The sequence below is a fragment of the Amblyomma mixtum genome, chromosome 1, assembly GCF_055824585.1.
Source record: "Amblyomma mixtum isolate Tamu chromosome 1, ASM5582458v1, whole genome shotgun sequence".
Classification (NCBI taxonomy): domain Eukaryota; kingdom Metazoa; phylum Arthropoda; class Arachnida; order Ixodida; family Ixodidae; genus Amblyomma; species Amblyomma mixtum.
Window position 1 is genome coordinate 295,264,554 of NC_143012.1, and position 18,653 is coordinate 295,283,206.

Here is an 18,653-nt window from a genome sequence, read left to right on the forward strand (position 1 = left end):
GGCAGTTTGCCGAGGCTGAAGTGTGGAGGCAGAGTTGGCGCCACAGGGCCTGATAAATTTTAGGGGCAGCCTGAAAAGAATGGTGTGTACTGGCGGCATAGCTTGAGCTAAAGTTAGCTTTCTTCTTTCTGTCTCTTCCTACCAGGAACCACCACCATCGGCATCTTTGAGCTACTCTGTGCGTCAACGACGGGACATCTGCTTCTCCCATGCGGTTTGTGACCTCATCATAACCTGGAGCATGCTGTACTGTTAGTGGAGTGGCATAAAGATGAGCTTCAGCATGTTTGCACTCTGTCTGCACATGAGCAGCTGCTGAATGTTGCCTGAACTTCTGTTGTTGTTCGTTGTGAATGTACCTCAAGATGTGTGTGCAATAAGAAGTTATGTTATCCCAGTTTGTTTCTCAGTGGCAGCCTAGCCTAGCCTCGTTCTGAAAGCATAAGAGGTCTTTTCAAAATAAAGGAAGCCCTTCTGAGATATCATTTGTAAGGTAGCCCAGCTCAGTAATATTCTGTTTAATCAAAACAGGCAGAAATAATTTTACGGCATGAGCCATTATATGAAGCACAGCCTGAGCCGTCACCTGGATGTAGCCCGTTCAAGGTCGCCAGACAAAGGGGGAGAGAAAGATGAGTTAACGAATGGAGGGGTGGCAATGGGAGAAAAATGGGAAGAGGTAGGAGGAGACAATGGATGGTTGCTGCTGACGGATAGGTTGAAAGTAGAGATAAAAAAAAAACGCTGGCCAGGAGAGAAACAAGGAAACCAGAAGGGCAGCCAAGGAAGAAAGAAGACTTAGGGGGAGGAGATCAAACGACGCTGTAGCGAAGAGAGAAATACCTAGAAAGATCTGAATCACAACTGTGTGCAGTGATGTCACTCACCGCTCACTATTGGAGCTGCGAAGGCCATCGGCCACTTGAGCCGGTCTTATTGGTTCTGTGTTTTTCCCCACAAGCGACTGTAGCTCGGAAGCAAAGTGCTCGGTAAGAGGGAGCTCATTCAGAATACCATCTATGGGTGAGGTGACCGAAAAAACAGAATGACAAACTGAAAAACCAGCGCGCATGGATGGCGTTTGCATCTACTGTGCTGCATTGCTATGGGTGATGTGGGGGGTGATTGTTGTGCTTGTGAGACTCGAGGAGTCAGAAGAAGCCGTCAAGAAGATCCAGTTGTGCTCGCCGCCGGGTGAGAAGGCGGCGGCGGCATTGCCAGACTGAGAAATGGTGGGCAACGAAGACCTTGCAGAAGTGAGAGCGGTGCTGGTGACAATGCGTAGAGAGCGAAACTTCAACTTCCAGAACTGCAGGAGGGGGGCTGCACTGGAGCGAGAGCATAGAAAACCAACTCAAAGCTACTGCCGGCTTACGCCAGTTGTTTAACTGGGCTGTTACCTAGTTTAGCTCTTTCTTTTTAGTCTTCTTTTACTTTAATTTCTTAAACTTTAAGCAAATAATGAATTTGGCACAATTAGGCACTTTCACAAAAAAAAAATTGTGAAACTAAGTCAGACTTCCATGCTTAGCCTCCCTCACTTTAGTTGTGTTCTTTCAACTACAGTGTTTATCGATGTAGTGATGTGAGGTGCGTCAACTCATCCTGAGTGCTTTGTTCTGACTGTTTCAGCTAACATCCCTAGTGGCCGGCCTCATGTCCAAACTTTGGTGCCAGCAGGCAGATCCCTTGTTTGTGCACTGCCTGACCACTGTTGGGGTTCTGGCCCAGTTCACCGGCCTTCTCAGTTGCCATGGCGACGAATTGGCCATGCTTGAAGACATGACTGTAGCGGTAGACGACCTCCGGCGAGTCGCCTTTTGGCTTGAGCCGGCTACCAATGTCTGCAGCCCCAAGCCACGTGTCGAAGGAAGCCGGTGCGTACCCCCTTCACCACCGGTTAATTGTTCAGTGCTGATAAAACCAACACTGTGGATTACTGGCACTTTAGTTACTAAAGGAATTGTGCTTGAGATGTGAACAGCTGTCTCATTACAATCTGCAGCTGCTAACGAACTGCTGGGGGGTCTTGTTAAAAACTGAAATTACGCTTATTTTGAGAATCCTATTAGTGTAGGTGACTTCTAGCCCTCGTCAATTATTACACTGTTACCCAAGATAGACACAACCATTTCTGTAGCTTATACCACTGTCCACTTGAACTTCTCATGGATTTGGCATTTGCTATGCTTAGTGCTCTTCTTTATCTTTCCAAAGTGAATGAATCTGCTCCATTGCTGGTGCCAAGGCAGAAGCTGTTATCTGCGCTGTCGTCAAGCTGTCCGTCTTTGATAGGAATGAAATGAGCACCGCAGGCACATTTTATTTCCTGACAGGTGATGCTACCACAGTTGAAGTCACTGTTGGTTAGGTTGATGGTCAAGTTTCACCGCAAATTATGATGTAATTTTGTTTTGGTCTTTTAGATGAATGAGATAAAGCGCAGTCAGTAAAGAGTGGTGTTGCCCGAAACTTTAGCAGTGAATGTGCCCATAGCGCAAAATGCAAGAGCAGATGAGCACTTTGTTTAGGCTGTAGAGGCTACTTGCAGTTATCTGTCAGTGCTATGTTACTCAGTACTAGGCAGGTAGAACAGGCAACACAAGGTGAGGTGGACTTTTGCCCTGACTGCTGGGAGTTGCTTCCTTTACATCACTAAGAACTGAGTCAGTATGGCTATGTGGTACATGCAGACTTCTGGCAGCCAAGTTGTGCCAAAGCTGCAATCAACTAACTACTAGGGACACAACTGTTTATGTATTTCAGTTGCATTGTTGAGTGCCCTTGAGTGTAGATGTGCTTGCACCTGAAAACATCGCTTTTTTTTTTCCTCCCAGTGTCTTCCTCTCTGTGCTGATCCCAACCCCAGAAACAGTGATGGCCAGGGTTCCACATCGAGGCCGCTTCCAGTTCAGTGTTTTCCCTGTGTTTTTTAATGTTGGCATCAATGAGCAGGCTACGCTGGCTGAAAAGTGAGTGCTGCAACAACTGTGTAGCTCTTGGTTCATCATAAGGAGCAAGTTGATTGACATGCTTTCAAACTTGCATAGTGTGGTCGAAAAACAGACTGTACAAGAATCCATATCTTTGTCAGCCAGGAGTATTTGGTGCTGGTAGCTTGATATGCCTGTGTTCGATCACGTACTGGCCCCTGGTGCTCCCTAGTATGTGCTGGGTGCACTTACAGGGCTCTTGCCACTGTATTATACTAAACTGTGGCTTGATGTACACTGACGAAAAAAAAAGTCCTCCCCCTCCCATTTTAAAATTTCGCTTTCTTTCACGACTGATGGAGCACTTATTGATATGTTTTTTAGGGTGTTATTTAAAAACTTTAATGGGCTGCCAGATGAAATTTAAGGATCCAAATTTTTTTTTTCTTGCTAGATTCCACTACAGCTTCGTTAGAAACATCAGAAAAGTTTCTTTTGGAGAATTTTTCAGTCATTTGACGTGTTTCTACAGCGCAGCTGTTAGGCACTGATTCCTGGCTTGAGTAGTGTCCTATGTCCAATGTAAGAGGGTGAGGGGGAAAGGTCAGGAAGGAGGGTAATGGAGGGGAGCATATAGGAGAGGGAAGGGATGGAAAGAAGGACCAGTGCCACCCATGTGATCAGTGCTAGTGGCATGACCTTGCTTAGGGATGTCAACGCGAGCATGCAGCTGTCCCAGCCTGCTCCCCCTCTCTTGGCAGAAGTCTTGGCAGAAAACAGCAGTTTCATATCACTGACACACTAGATGGTATTGGAGACGAGTACCGTGAGGAAAAATTCGGAAAAAAAAAATTGCTCAACAAATCTGTTTCTCTTTCAGTCTGAAAAATCCAGCAATGATTAACATAACATATTTTTGAATGCCTTTGAAAGGTATGCCAAAGAACTGGCCAAAAGTTTTTGCTTTTTTTCTGAAATCTTGATTTATATTGTATGTTGGTTTTTAAGTACTATACGCACACACGTGCACACGCACGCACGCGCGCAAAAGACGCGGGTTAGATCCCGACCACGGTGGTCGCATTTTGGTGGAGGTGAAACGCTAAAGGCGTGTGCACTGTGCAATTTCAGATAGCCTGAATCGCTTTAAGACATTAGAGAGTTTTAGTATTGCTGGCTTTGCGTAATTGCATGTATAGCAGAATAGCGGGTTCTGCCCCAAACGTACACAAACTTCTGGAATGAAACAAAAATAGATTTCAAGCTTTGTCACCCTGTTTTATGTACTTAAACGATGTAACACAACATCATCGTCATCATAATCATCATCAGCCTGACTACGCCCACTGCAGGGCAAAGGCCTCTCCCATGTCTCTCCAATTAACCCTGTCCTTCGCCAGTTGCGGCCACCGTATTCCCGCAAATTTCTTAATCTCATCTGCCCACCTAACTTTCTGCCGCCCCCTGCTACGCTTGCCTTCTCTTGGAATCCACTCCGTTACCCTTAAAGGGATACTGAGGCGGTTTTCGAATCAGCTAATTTTTTAGGGATTTGAAGTAGTGTCATTGCTGATGACGTCTGTGAAATTATTTTTTCGATTTTGGCTAAAACAGTGGCGCAATCACCAATTAAAAACGCGATGTTCAAATCTCCTCCCGCGCGAGCGTAGGAGAGGAGAACAGCGGAGAGGGAAACCTCGTCCATGTCGGCCAACGTGACGTCACGTTGAGGAGCCGGGGATACTTCGGCGCAGCAGAGCGCGCGTGCAGCGCGCGTGCAGCGCGCGTTGTTTCTCGTGCTGCGTGCGTTGTGACGTACAAAGCGTGTCAGCCCACCTTGATAATTAGATTCAACACGAGGTACTACTCTGCGTTCGTGTCCATGAACAAATACGGCCGAGACTGTGTCGTCTTCCACTGTTTTTCGCAAGATCAAAAGCTCGCAGCGTAAGCGCTCGCTGCTGTGACGAAGAATTCCAAGCTGACCAAAGCAAGCCTACTCTGCTCGAAGCACTTTCGTAAGAGCGGCTACATGCAGAGCTTGTCCCTAATGTGACCTGTGGAGATTTCTGTCGAAAAGGCGCGGCTGAACCATGACACAGTTCCTTCGATTTTCTCGCGCATGAGAGGCGTGTTACCATTCCGAAGAAGCGCCTCTTTTAAAAGTAGAAACATGCTTACTTAGCCCCTGAGGAAACCTTATAGAGGCTTAAGCATGTGTCGCTCTCCTCAGCTTAGGTGCGGCCAGACCACCTGAGACGTTCTCAGCAAGGCTCGGTTAGTGATTTTATACTCGGTTCGACGTGTCCAAGCAAGCAAGTAAGCAGAGCAAAGCACAATAAAGTAAAGCAAGCAAGCATCGAAGCTCTTCATATGCGGCAGCTCGTTTAATCGTAGCTAAGCGATTAAAATGAAAGTGTTCGACGTTGATTTCGGATGCAAATTTATGAGACAAATGAATGACAACCGAGTTTTTGCAAAAAAAACACCGCAACCTTACTCGGTTTCTTCATCAAGTTATGGCAGCGGGCGAGTTGCAGCTAGCTTGGCTTTTAAACACACATATAGTTGGCAACGACTTCACTGAACCTAAACTGCAAATCTAGGAAGGGCGAACGTTTCCGAGGCAGCGATTAATATTTTCTGGCATCTGTTGAACGCGCCACGAGTGAAGCAGCAGCCATGTGCGCGTATTTGGCTTGGTTTCCAGCGCACAATGATTGCGTCACTATCCTGTGGTCACATGCCTCGCAGTGCTTGGCCACTGCGCTTCGCTAATTTTGACATCAACTTTGTGCTCCTTCATCGTTTCCTTGAAATATACTTTCTTGCCCCAACCTGCAACGCCGGGTACTGAGAACAGGATTTTTTGTACACAGTGCCTTGGGCCTTTTCTTTAGGATGACGCTCTTCCGGGTGAGCCAGGAGGCGTCGGGTGGTGGTAATTGACTTGAGTATTGTTCGCACCCCTTCCTTTCCGAGAACAAGAGCCGAGGTTGTGCTGGCACCTTTTACGCATGGCCTGCATCACGTCTTTGACGCTGGCGTATGTTTGTGCTAGGCGTAGAATTTTTTGCTTGTGTCTTTTTTGGTTTCAGGCGATACGTGGAATGAGCAAACTGTAGTATCCTTTTCTTCGGAGGTCAGTAAAAAAAAATAGTCACCGTATTCGCTTTTACAACGACACTGAAAGCTGCGATCTGCACTCAACGCAGCGCCGGATCAGCATCGGCAGCTTCTCCACTCCTCAAAGTGACGTCACGACCTCTCTTGACCAATCACGGGCGGGCGCGCGCCGCGCGGCGTGCTCCGCGGCACAGGCCGCATGTTTCGGCTAAAAAAGGCAATTCGCGCTTGTTTTTTCCTTATTTGGATGCGATATTCCAGTATAGAGCATGAAAAACTATAGGACGCGGCTGCCAGCCCGATTTTCAAAAAAAGTGCTTCAGTCTCCCTTTAAGGACCAGTGGTTATCTTGCCTTCGCATTACATGCCCTGCCCAAGCCCACTTCTTCCACTTGATCTCAAATAGGATATCATTAATGCGTGTTTGCTCTCTCACCCACTCCGCCTGCTTTCGATCTCTTAACGTTACACCTATCATTTTTCTTTCCATAGCTCGCTGTGTTGTCCTAAACATAAGCTGAACCCTTTTCATTAGCCTCCACGTTTCTGCCCCATAAGTGAGTACCGGTAAGATACAGCTGTTGTATACTTTTCTCTTGAGGGATATTGGTAAACTGCCATTCATGGTCTTAGAGAACCTGCCATATGCGCTCTACCCCATTCTTATTCTTCTAGTTATTTCCCTCTCATGATCCGGATCAGCTGTCACCACCTGCCCCAAATAGACATATTCTCTTACTACTTCCAGCACCTGGCTACCAATTGTGAACACAACAATTTAATTAAATATACACAAGTTTTTTTAACATTACTCATCATGCGATAGAAAATATTCTTGCTCGAGCGGTTTGTACTTAACATTGCCTTGACTAGATGGCGCCACTGTTTTACGTTTCTTATTTCACTTTATTTCAATTTTTGGGCTATTTTGGTGGCAAAAATAAGCGTTGCTGTAATAATTGGCTTAAAAGACTCTGAAATATTATATTTTGGCAAGTCAGCGACAGCGGCGACCATGTTAGAAGGGCCTCCGTGTCAAGCAGATCGTGTTTAACGTTTTCAGAACGCTATATACTAAAACTGTCTGTGGGGATAAGTTGCTTGTGAGCGCTAACGTAATTTCCCTTAGGTCTGCTATCACGCTAACGCTATACTGAAACTCTCTATTATTAAACCCCATAAACCAAACCACTGGATGGTATGAATGCAGAATGTTCAGTTTATTGCTTGAAAGTGCTTAAGAACAATGAAAAAGAAAGCAACATATTTCTATGGGTTCGCCCAACCTTACTTGCATTTGATGTAATTATGCTTTGTCCTTCAGTGCTAGCCTTGAAACCTCAGGTATAGCATGGTGTAGAAGCATTCAGATGCAGAAGTGGCTTGTGTTTCGTTCAAGTGCTTTTACTGGATGTTTCTTCTGCTCGGAACTCCTTGTTCTGGTGTGTTGTGCTGATTCTAAAAGAGGTGTTCCACCAACTAGATCAATTGTCTATAGTAGTAGGATTCTTATTATGTTGCATGATGGCCTTAGTTGCCTATGTGCCATAAAACCCAGCACAGCACATCTTATTATGTGCATAGTCAGACATTTCGGCAAAGGCAAAGTATTGGACCCTTCTTTAAACTCGAGCTTTGAATGCAACGGGAGCACTTTGTTCTTGCCTTCTCCTGAAATAAAAACAGAAGGAGGCACCCTGCTGTGTGTGCCAGGATTCTTGTGTAAGTCACTTCTTGTAGAAGTCGCTTGAATTTCATATCGGTGTTCAGATGCGCAACACAGGTGTGTATTGATTACTTGACACAGGCTTGGTGACCTAAGCTTTCAAGAACGAATCAACTTGGACGGAGCAGCCTCACTGAAGGAGTACCACAAGCAGCTCCAAAAGTTTCCCATGCCGAAACATGATGCACCAAAGACACGGAGTAAGCTCATCAAGCACTCCTCTTTGTGCTGATTGTCAGGTTTTTCTGTGAAGTTCAATGTGCTATGTGGTGCCCTCAGCTGGAACACAACTGTTACGGATGCCGGGCCTTTTTTAAATAGTTTGTTTTTCTATCTAAGCTGCCGTCGAATAATGATGTTGGTTACTTTGACTTACCTTTTATCACATAAGGGCACTATGCATAAATGTGATGTCAACATGTTAGTAAAAGTATTGCGTTTCTGTAAATGTAGTAGCTCCTATGTGAGCATCAATGCTTCTGTATGCACCAGAAGATTGGAAAAGCCTACACTGCATTGAGTACAAAAAAGATAAATGAACGCAAAATTTGTGATAAGCACCTTAACAGCATTCTTCAAGAAAAACAAAGTATGAGAAAGGTTTACTTTTGCAGTGCCCAGGCCATGTGCCTTCTAATTGTAGTCATTGCTATTACTTCAAAAAGTATTTTGCTTTCTTGTTGCTCCTGGTACCTCTAAGAGAACTTTTGCCTGGGGCTTATGAAACTTCCACATGTTGCATTGTTTAACACCTAGCACAAAGCATTGCAGTTTTTGTAGTGGGGGCAGTGACGGGAATAATTGCTTAGACGAAAAGAAACCAATCAAGTCATCCTTGTCGAGCCCATTCGCATTTGGTTTTGAGCCAAGCAGCTTGTTTCATGCCTCACATCAGCATAATTTTTTGCCGAGAGGTCGGGCACATTTGTGTAGATTTATAAGCTCTGTGGGATTTCATGTTTCAACCCATATACAGTATAACCCTGCCATATTAAGCTCTGATATAGTAAAGTGAAACTGTGGTCACATTTCGCCTTCCATAGATGACTGTACATGTTTTTTAATTTATAGTCAAGACATTATTAATGAAGAAATGGTTATAGTAAAGAGTGTCTGGCCATGGCGATGTACTTCCCACACGCCGTAGACTAGGACAACCATAGACATGTAACAGCGTAATAACGAGGCCAGTATTCGGAGGCAAATGGATACTGAAGATGATGAAGTGGTGCTCTTTGAAATGGCTTAATCATCAGGCACATGAGCTGCGAGGAGAAGCCAACTTTTTGAGCACCTTGAGGCAGTGAGACAAAGTGCGCGGTGCGCACAGGGGAAAAAAAAAACTAAAGCTGGTTATGAACATAGAAAGATGGTGGCGCGGGCTGCTGAGAAAAGAAAGACAGTAAAAGTGCAGTGAGGAATAGGGAAGGGAAGAAAAGGGTGAATGCTCACACCACTGGGTAGCAGGAAGCAGCGCAGAGTCACTGCATGGGCAGTTTTATCGCAGTTGACTGTATCGCGCGTGTTTCTTATCTATTGCTTCTTGAATGACGCTGAAGCCGCGGAACAGACTATGCTCTATTCACGTGAAGATTTGTTTTTCATACGAAATCAAACTCTTGTTATATTCATAGCCACGTTGTATTCGTGGAAATGAGCTACTTCCGCAAGAAGTGAATGAATTGAAAATTGTGATAAAATAAGATGATTACTGAAAATCATATAAAGGGACTATAAGAGCAGGTTGGAAGGTATTTCAGACTATTTTTTAAATGAATATTATGTGCTTGGTGATCAAGCAATTAACTACCAGACAGCATCGGTAGAGCCATGCCATCACCAACAACTGATGTAGTAAACACACTGATAGTAAATATTTTTGCTGGTCCGAGTGGTAGTGCTCCTTTATTAGTGGGGTTATGCCTACCAGAACTTATCTAGTAAAATGTGTGAGTTGCAGTATGAGTGCTGTAGAGTCATTGCTTAAACTCGCGATTTTAAGACAGTTTTCATGTCCTGGCCAGCGTTTGTTCCGGCCAGCCTAGTGTGAGCTAATATTCACTTCAATGATGCTACAAGCACATGTGTAGGCCAGGAAACAGTTTTTCTTTTTTTTTTGTCTTCTTCATTCTATATTTTATTAGAGCCACCTGCATCCATGCTGGCTCTGTTCAACAGATTGCAGTTTGTGCATGTCAGGTGGTGCAGAAATACAGGCGTTGATTCATTCTTGAACTTTCTTTGTTTAACTTTGCGCTTACTTTTACTTTTACAGCTACTTTTGATCAAATCAAACAGAATAAGCTTTTTGAAGTGCCATCTTATCCACCCTTATGAACATTGAATAACATAGGAATCATTGAAGTTCATGTCCTGTAACTGTGTTTTTCTGTGACGTGATTGTCGTAGCAGTTGGCTATGTGGCATATCTGAGATGCAAGTTGCCACGTGTATGTTATGGGTAATTTAGATGAAAAGGCTGTTTGCTTGAGACTGTCTGGATACTGAACAAAGGCCTTCAAACTCGACTTCAGTGGCTGCAGTGGCTTGGGCCATCACAGAAGAGCGCAGAGCCCGTCGTAAGAATTTGTGGGTGGGACGTACGTGCCCTTTTGCTATGCATGCCGTTTGAATTGGGTGACTGCCATGCACACTTACATGCACATGCACATTAAACTCAACACTAGAGGCCCTGGGCATGTGATTCATGACACTGAGTGGGCAACCGTACATGCACGCTGTACTCTGCAGGTGCCCACGGTATCTGGTGCACTTGAAGTGGTTTCATGAAGCCTCTGGCATCTTGACATTTCCAGACACTCACGGCACAGGAGCAGTTTTTGTGCAGCTAGGAGTTGCGCATAATTTCGAGCGGAAACTGTTACTCTTTGCTGGCTTCGCAGTGGATAGGTTCCCTACAAGACAGAGTCAGTCATGTTTCTAACAAAGGGTAAAGAGGCACCTTGAGTGTACCTTGCAAGCTTTCTTGTTAACTTTTCCTAATAGTAGTATTATTTCAGGGCATGCTGTCATTAGAACACTCTAGGACTAGGTCTTGGGCCTATTTCTTTCAAGTGTGTTTCGTTGCATTTGAGGCATACATATCCAGAGTAGCCAGTTTTTGTAACTTTTATGGTATCGCCAGAAAATTTTTTCTTGTTGCCTTTCATACACTTTGTTAACGTTAATGTTGCTGCGTTTAACATTCTCAGGTTAATGTTATCTGTAGAAGCTCTAGTGGAATACAAATGAAATGAGTTTCGCTCATTGTTAGCTGCAGTGCAACAGCAATAGCACATTTTACACTATAATCATGCCCAGTCAGATGCAAGTACTCTATATTCACTGTTTAATTTGCTTCACTGTTAGTGTCCCAAGAGTCAAATGTCAACAGTAAAGAGGAGGAATAACCGCAAACTTGACAGGACTGAAGAGCGAGAAGAGGACAGGACGAGTGGTAACACAAAAAAGAGCCCAATGTAGGAGAAATAAGGTTCAACAAGTGGAAGCTTTGGGCCAGTTGGTCTGACATGTTGGAGAGTTTATTGCGGTTATTCCTCCTGTCCAACATGTCAGACCAACTGGCCCAAAGCTTCCCCTTGTCAACAGTAAATTTTGCTATGCCTTGAAAGCAGGATTACAGGACATTTTTTCTCAAAGACGAATCCTCTGGTTGTCTCAAAGAACCTTTCTAATCTTCTGCACACCTCTCTCTATGTTTGGGGACGCAGATGTTTGTCTTGGCAGCCTGTGTGTGTGCCTTGTCCAGTTTGTAACGTGCATTTGAATACTGTTGTTCCTTCCCTGTGCCTCTCGTGATGCGCATTATGCAGGCATACAGCCCCGCGAGGTACCTGTGGCAGATGTCATTGAGCAGCTGCAAAACCACGTTCGTGCGCACAAGAGCAAAGATGTTGAGATTCTTCATCTGGCGATGGAGGTACGGCACCCTTCCGTGCTCAGTTACCACTTAAAGGGTCCCTGCAGCATGTTTTATGAATGTTATAAATTAGTCCACCCACTCAATGGTATGCCTGCATGCGTTGTTGCGATGAGACAGTTTTGCCCAAGAGGTGGCTTGTGCGATAGCATGATGAGTTTTTCAGCCCAAAACGTAGCATGGAGTGTCACACTCAGTCAGGGTGTGAAATAAAAGAAACAAATAGAGAAAGAAACAGTGGGAGCGGGATTGGAACCCGCGTTGTCGTGGACAGATCAGCTTCACTCTCTGCTGCATTCAACCACTACACCATTGCCATAGCTTCCTATTCCACGTTTTAAACTGCCAGTCTCTCATGCTGTGCTTTGGATTCCATCCTCTTCCATCCTTGTACAAGTCAGTCAAAAGAGAGCGCGCAGGATTTTCTTTTTTTTTTGCATTTGTTGTGCTGGGAATTAAAGCAATTAAGTGGCCCTATTTATGCAACTGCTGTACAGGCATGTCGTCGCATGCGGGGGCTGCGTTTCACAAGCTGCAAAAGTGCCAAGGACCGAACCGGCATGAGCGTGACACTTGAGCAGGGGCAGATCCTTCTGCAGGACTTCGGCCTGGATTCCAAGGAAGTGCCCAGGGCAGTGGCCTGCATGCGAAGGCGAGTTGGCCGTCCTCTTCCTACGTGTTTGGTCCAGGCTTGTTTCACCAGATTTTTTTTGCAGAAAGTGATTTCTTTTGGCACTTGTTTGTTGAGCTTCACAATTTTGATAGCATTACAGGCACCACATTGATGACGGGGTGAAAATTGGCTTGCTTCATCATCTCTATGTGCTCTTTTTTTCTGCAGCGTGAAGTTGAAGGGCAGTGCCAGAGCGCTTTTCTATAGCACGATAACAGTGACGTGGTATTGCACATTGTGCTGCCCCCTCTGTGTCATGTATTGATGGTGGTGTAATGTGGTTGGGTGGTGAGAAATGAGAGCTTTCACATTTGAGGAGTGGTGCACCCCTCTTTTATTTAGAGGCCGCATGATCTATTGTGGTATAGTAATTTCTTTTTTTTTTGGTTTACTTTATTGCGCACTTTTCGCAATAAAAAGCATTTTTTTGGTTGATTGCAATGGGTGGGAATACTAAAGCAAGCTAATACTCATGATGCTATGTTGTGCAGCCTGCTAAAATCATACATGAGGCAGAGGAGCTGTGGTTTGTGCCTCTTCATTCAGGGCATGTGTTGCATGCACTTTGATCTTAATGCGTTCTGCTCACACACCTAGCGTCAGTCAAAGATTGTCTTATATATAGAGGCATGTCTTGCACACTAGCTACTTGGAGCGGTGTTCCTTTTTTACACCCGTTCAGCAAGCATGACTAGCACATTCATTTGGCTGGGGGTCACATTATGTGTGATAGAAAGAAGCAATCTGTGCTCAAACATTAGAGCATGAAACAGGGTTGTCTCATGACGTAAATAATTAGTAAAAACAACAAGCTTTTCTGCACCCAATATACACATTTCACAGTAAAAAAGCCTGACCTCCTGACTACGCTATCTGCTTTCTTTACATCCGTTAATGAATATGAGTGTCTGTAAATAATTACAGGTTTTATATTTCCTGTGTGTGCACGTACATGTTAATGAGTACATTGTCTTTGTGTCGTATTGCCTATCATTTGTGCATGGGGTTACATCTATACAAGGTGGCTGGGGGCCCAGCTAGACAAATTGTAGATTGTTCAAAGGATAAACGGAATCCCTCACTGGTTGATTGCTTGCCATGCAGTGAGGGCACGAGGCGACACAACACATTCAAGAATGTCGGCGTGCGCAAGTACGCTTTCAACAGCCTACAGCTGATGGCATTGCCCAGACAATACCGCCCTCCACCCGGAACCTTCGGCAACGTCCAGTCCTAGCTGTTCTCCGGGTGTGTGCCAGTAGTGCTACGTCCTCCCTCCTTGCTCCCTGTGGATTTCAGAGGCACTGGTAGAACTACGCATCTGGAAGGATGCCAAGTTTCCACGCCTCTTCACTTTGGTGTTCTCTAGTTGTGGGCAGTGCTTTCCCGCTCTTGGCACTGTTGCTGTAAGCTGGCACTAGCAGCACTCAAACTGAAACAGGGATGCCGCAGAGCAATCCTGCCAGCACTGACGTACACAGCTTGTAAATCCAGGAGATTCTCAGCTGCAGTGGTGCCTCGAGTAGCCATGTGTGTCCACCGATTGGATGAGTTGTTGAGTGAGTGGACTTCTCAGAGACCTGTATTAAGTCTTGGTGCAATATTCATGGCTTTTGTGAGCACTACCAACATGTCTTTGTTGTTTCAGAGTGTATGACTGTGGACTTTTGTAGATCTGGTGAAATTTTCTTGTCATGAGATGTGGCTGGGTGATGTTGAACTGAAATGTAACATCTGTATTGGACAATGGGTTTCAGAGGTGCATTTGTCCAATGGGGTCTGAAGTAGGGGCAGATTTAAGTTGGGAGCGAGTGGGGGTTGGTGTTTGGGGGGACAGAAATGGGAAATTTTGCATGGCAAAACTATACTGGCTCCCACTTTCTCGAAAAAAAGAGCTACACTGTGAAAATAAGAACACCATCCTCCAACCCCCCCCCCCCCCCATCTGTCCATTCCCATCCAAAAGTTGCCCATAACTCTGCCCCTGGTCTGAAGGCTGAAGTTTGTGGCACAAGTGCATAAATAACAGTGAACCATCTGGTTCATCCATGTTGACGGAAAAGCTTTGTACCACTTAAAGAGAAAATGTTTTCCTTCTTTTTTTCCTTTTTATAAGGACATCTCTCTCTGGTCAATTTTATAGGAAAAATAACGGCATGCCCACAAAGGGCTTCTTACACATCACTGCTGCGATCCCAAAGTGTGGAATTTTTAAGATTTTGGAGACTAAACCTTAAGGGCCTTAAATGTGCGTAAAATGGCATTTTTTTAGTTTGTTGGCTTGAACTAGAGGTGAACAAGAGTGATGCCTCACTCTAGTTCTGGTGTCTCAACTGAGAGGCAGGTCGTCTTCAACTCCACCACAGTTAGAGGGGGAAAATGGTGAGAACGTGAACAGGTTTGCATGGGTGAGTCACGCACCATAGTGGTAACTATACAAGGTGATGCATCATTGTGACAAAATGTGTACAATCGCAGCTGGCCATCCCCTGTCGCTGCTGGCACACCTGCACAAAGTAACCGGGCTTAGAGACAATGGCATAATTTTGGTGTTGCTCGATTTCAGCCGCTTCAGCCATCAGTCATGTCAAGCCATCAAGTAGAACTGTGCTAGTATCCCATTTTTGAGACATCAAACAGCATTTAAAAAAAAAATTAATTAAAAACATGAAGTCAAAGTAATAATGAAAATTTGTTTTCGGTGTCAAATTGTACCTTTAATTAATATATGCACGTAAGGGACATTGCGATGCAATGCCATGCAGTATTTTTGAGGTGCTAGAATATGTGATGTGTGTGCAACAAATCGAGATCACTCTTTCCGGTTAAATTTCTCTTACCAGCCTTTCGATGGGCTGTCACAATTTATATTCTATGACAAAGCAAACATCAGCAGCTCCTACGCAGAAACTGAACTAAAACTACAAACTTTGTGCACTAAATGGATTGGAAGTAACACTCTGCAAGGTTTTATGCTACTGGCTTGTCTTGCCTGCCACATCTGGGCAATAGGCCAGGTTTTCTAGAAAATCCTGAACTGAGTGGAGCAAAGAGCGACAACAACTAAGCATCTCCCAGCTAGTTGCCTATTGCCACGGTTTGACATGCCATCATAGATTATTGTCTCTTGTGGCTGCTGTTTAACTGCTGGAGTACTTGGTGAGCATTCAGTATGAAAAGCAGGGGCTTAACGTAGTTAAGCAGAGTAGACCTGCGAAACCAAGTGTTCATTCTTCAGTTGGGGGGGGGGGGGGGGGGGGGGCACTTAAACTCTGCCTTAGGGGTGTGGCATGATATCTTTAGTGGGTTAATGCCCCTCATGTAAAGCCCTCATCCGAGGGCCCTTGAGGTATTTGTAATAAATAAATAAATGTATGCTTAATTGGTAATTCCTACTTAAGATTCATAGATGGCGGCGAGTCCTCGTATACCACTACTAGCACAGTCACGCAGCGGTTAAGCGATGCGCCACTGCACTGGCAGGTGGCTGTTTCTATCCCAGCCACCCGTCGGTGCAGGAGATCCCAGTGCAGGAGAGAGCATACCAGTTCATCTTTTCACAATGTCCTCTCCACTTCTCCTCCCACTACAGATGGCACTACCTAAAACTAGTTCTTCTATCAAGACCAAGAAGTAAAACCTCTAAATCGTGCAACCGTGTTGTAGCCCAGATGGAGACGTGCACCCTGGTTGATGTTGGCACCTGTCTAAGGTGCCACCACGACCCGAACTACTGTTCACCTCTGGTTCATGTACCGTTCTACCTTCCTACCTTTTATTTCAGTCTGCTCTGAACTTATTGACTAGCTGCGGGTCAAAATAATAATGGATGATATAAATCTTTTACACATGTACAAGTCAGAACATTAGCACTGAATTTATTATAAGCATCTTTATTTGTTCAATATCTTTTGAGTCAATACAGAGGCAGTTACGTTTAGAAAGTTTGTGCACATGTGTTAAGTGAGAGCATATGTGCATAACTATATTGTTGTACATTTCTTTTATTTCTGTCCTTAAACAAATGAAGCTCAATCTAATATATACCCTCCACTATGTTGTGCTTGGTGCATAGATAACACAGAAGTGGTGCCAATAACGTTGCGCAAGATTTTATAAGAGAATATTGTGGACATGACCGAAGATGAAATATTGTAGGCCGTGTTGGTTTTGTACATATATATTTACCTCCAATTAGAGCGAGCACCTGCTTAGTGGGCCTAACAAACTACTTTTTTTAGGCATCCTATCTAATATACTAGTCCCTCCTAACGTGAGCACTGTGATTTAAAGTGTGTGATTTGACTTTTTGTTAGATTTTTGGAGAAAGGTTTATGAGAAAAGGAGAGGTGTTTCTGAAGGTTGCCATTATGCAGCAGGCATTTATTTGCCTCAAACTTAGCACTATATGTATGGATTACATTGATGCCATTAGCAACTGAGCAGCTTGTGCTTACTAGCTGCTTTGTCTTTTCCCCATCTTCACTCACAGAAGGTGCACACTTGTTTGCAAATGCTCACATAGTGATTTCATATGTACATGGCTAATACATAGTCACTTGCGATAAGAGCCAGCCTATGTGCATTAGGATGCTTGTTTTGTTATGACACCTTGCCGTCTTTAGTGTTCTGTTTTTAAGCTTTTGGCATACCTTTGATAATGACCTGTATGTGCTACATGAGAACATTTTATTATGTGTAAGAACTTCACGCAGAAATAAACATTGTTTTATTCATTGCGTCCATGTAATGTTGGCGGGAAGTGTCAATGGAGTAATATTATTTGGAGGTTAATGTCGCAGCAGTGACTGTGGCAGTAATGAGCTAAACACAGCGCAAGCATATTTAAGGCGATATACTGTCGTCTGTTAACAAAGCGTGTCGCACGCATTTAACTCGGGAACTAAAGAAAGATGGAAGAAAACCAATGGTTGCTTCGGATAGAGGAGGAAAAAATGAATCCAGAAGCAAAGTTTGATGACTGCAGATTACTTAGTTAATTAATTATAGGCAAAAAGGTTGAAATTGATTCAAAATAGCGTGGACGTTGATGTAGCCACGGAAACAGTGTGAGGTCACATCCACCGGAAGTCGTTATGGCATAGTGAAAATTGTCACAGAATGGTTGGAAAAACATTGGGATTTGTGTTAAATTAGATGGAAAAATGTGTAATTAAGCATAATTAACACTTAAGATCCCCGAAAGATGTATAATTTGGGTATTGATATCGCCACAGGAACGGTGTGACGTCACGTCCACTGGAAGTTGTCACGGCATAGTGTCCTCGGCTTTCACCTCTCAGCACTTTAGTTGCCACAGTGTCCAATTTTTTTGGAAAGAGCCGAGGATGGCGCTATGGCTACAAGCTTGGCCAAGTCTGTGTGACACCAAGTGACATTGCTAAACTGGAGACCAAAACTGCTGTGCAGGGTCACATAAGTACGGGGCTCAAAAGCAATTTTCCAGGTGCTTAGCTTGACGAAATTTCGCCTGGTTATGGAAGCAAGTGCATTAGGAAGTTTTACTCGCTCTTTTGCAGCCAGTCTGTTACCACAGAGAAAAATGTATCTGCCATTTTTGGGAGGAATTGTTTCAAATGGCTAGGTGTTTTTACGAGCGGCGACAGTTGAGAATCGGATAACCAGTGATGTGGTGGTGGTCGTTTGAACAAATGTTCTTAAAACGAAATGATCACCGAATGTGCAGTTTTATCTTTCTCGCGCTCTTTTTTTTTTTTCAGGTAAACGTGGGGGTTATACGCGAGGTTATTGTTTGTTTTTTTTTCGTGCAGCTGAAAGTTGCGGATTATACGAGAGCAAATGCGGTATTCGCCGGTGGCGAGTCAAAGCTCGCCCTAAAGGCATCTTTTCTCTGACTCGTTCCTCACTGGGCGTTCGACCTAGCTCGGAATCGCGGTAGAGTTGCGCAGTCTCGACGGTCGAAAGAAGGCCTTCTTCGCTTTAAAACTTGACAGACGATGGTATAGCGCCGCTACAGCGTTAAACGGCATTGTTTTCTCCGACCATAATAGGGCCTAGAGCTCAGGAGCACACGGGAGATAGACTGCCGTGTACGCTACGAAAATCGGCGTTCTCTACTTTGTACAACGTCAGAAGCGCGCGTATTTGCTAGCAAAATATTGAAAGTCTGCAATGCAAACGTTTTTCGCGGGAAACCTGCACCGAGATTCAGAAATTAAAGCGGCTATAATAGGCGCATTCCGTACGCCAACAATCGCGAATAGGACACGCCGA

The 18,653-nt window shown here is 44.5% G+C and overlaps 1 protein-coding gene across 6 annotated transcripts in view; it reads left to right on the forward strand.

Annotated features, from left to right (window-relative positions):
* LOC149372118 (inositol polyphosphate-4-phosphatase type I A-like) overlaps nucleotides 1-18,653 on the forward strand; it is a 57,117-nt gene that overhangs the window by 22,887 nt on the left and 15,577 nt on the right. For 3 of the 6 annotated variants that reach the window (XM_089566496.1, XM_089566493.1, XM_089566495.1), the window contains 8 exons: nucleotides 146-214; nucleotides 1,633-1,877; nucleotides 2,838-2,972; nucleotides 7,867-7,985; nucleotides 10,320-10,385; nucleotides 11,619-11,725; nucleotides 12,223-12,377; nucleotides 13,503-15,643. In XM_089566496.1, the coding sequence (XP_089422622.1) occupies nucleotides 146-214; nucleotides 1,633-1,877; nucleotides 2,838-2,972; nucleotides 7,867-7,985; nucleotides 10,320-10,385; nucleotides 11,619-11,725; nucleotides 12,223-12,377; nucleotides 13,503-13,635 (1,029 nt within the window). In that variant the 3' untranslated portion in view covers nucleotides 13,636-15,643. Of the gene's footprint in view, nucleotides 1-145; nucleotides 215-1,632; nucleotides 1,878-2,837; nucleotides 2,973-7,866; nucleotides 7,986-10,319; nucleotides 10,386-11,618; nucleotides 11,726-12,222; nucleotides 12,378-13,502; nucleotides 15,644-15,990; nucleotides 17,142-18,653 lie in introns of those variants that run through there. The other 3 variants (XM_089566491.1, XM_089566492.1, XM_089566494.1) reach the window with 3 other exon arrangements.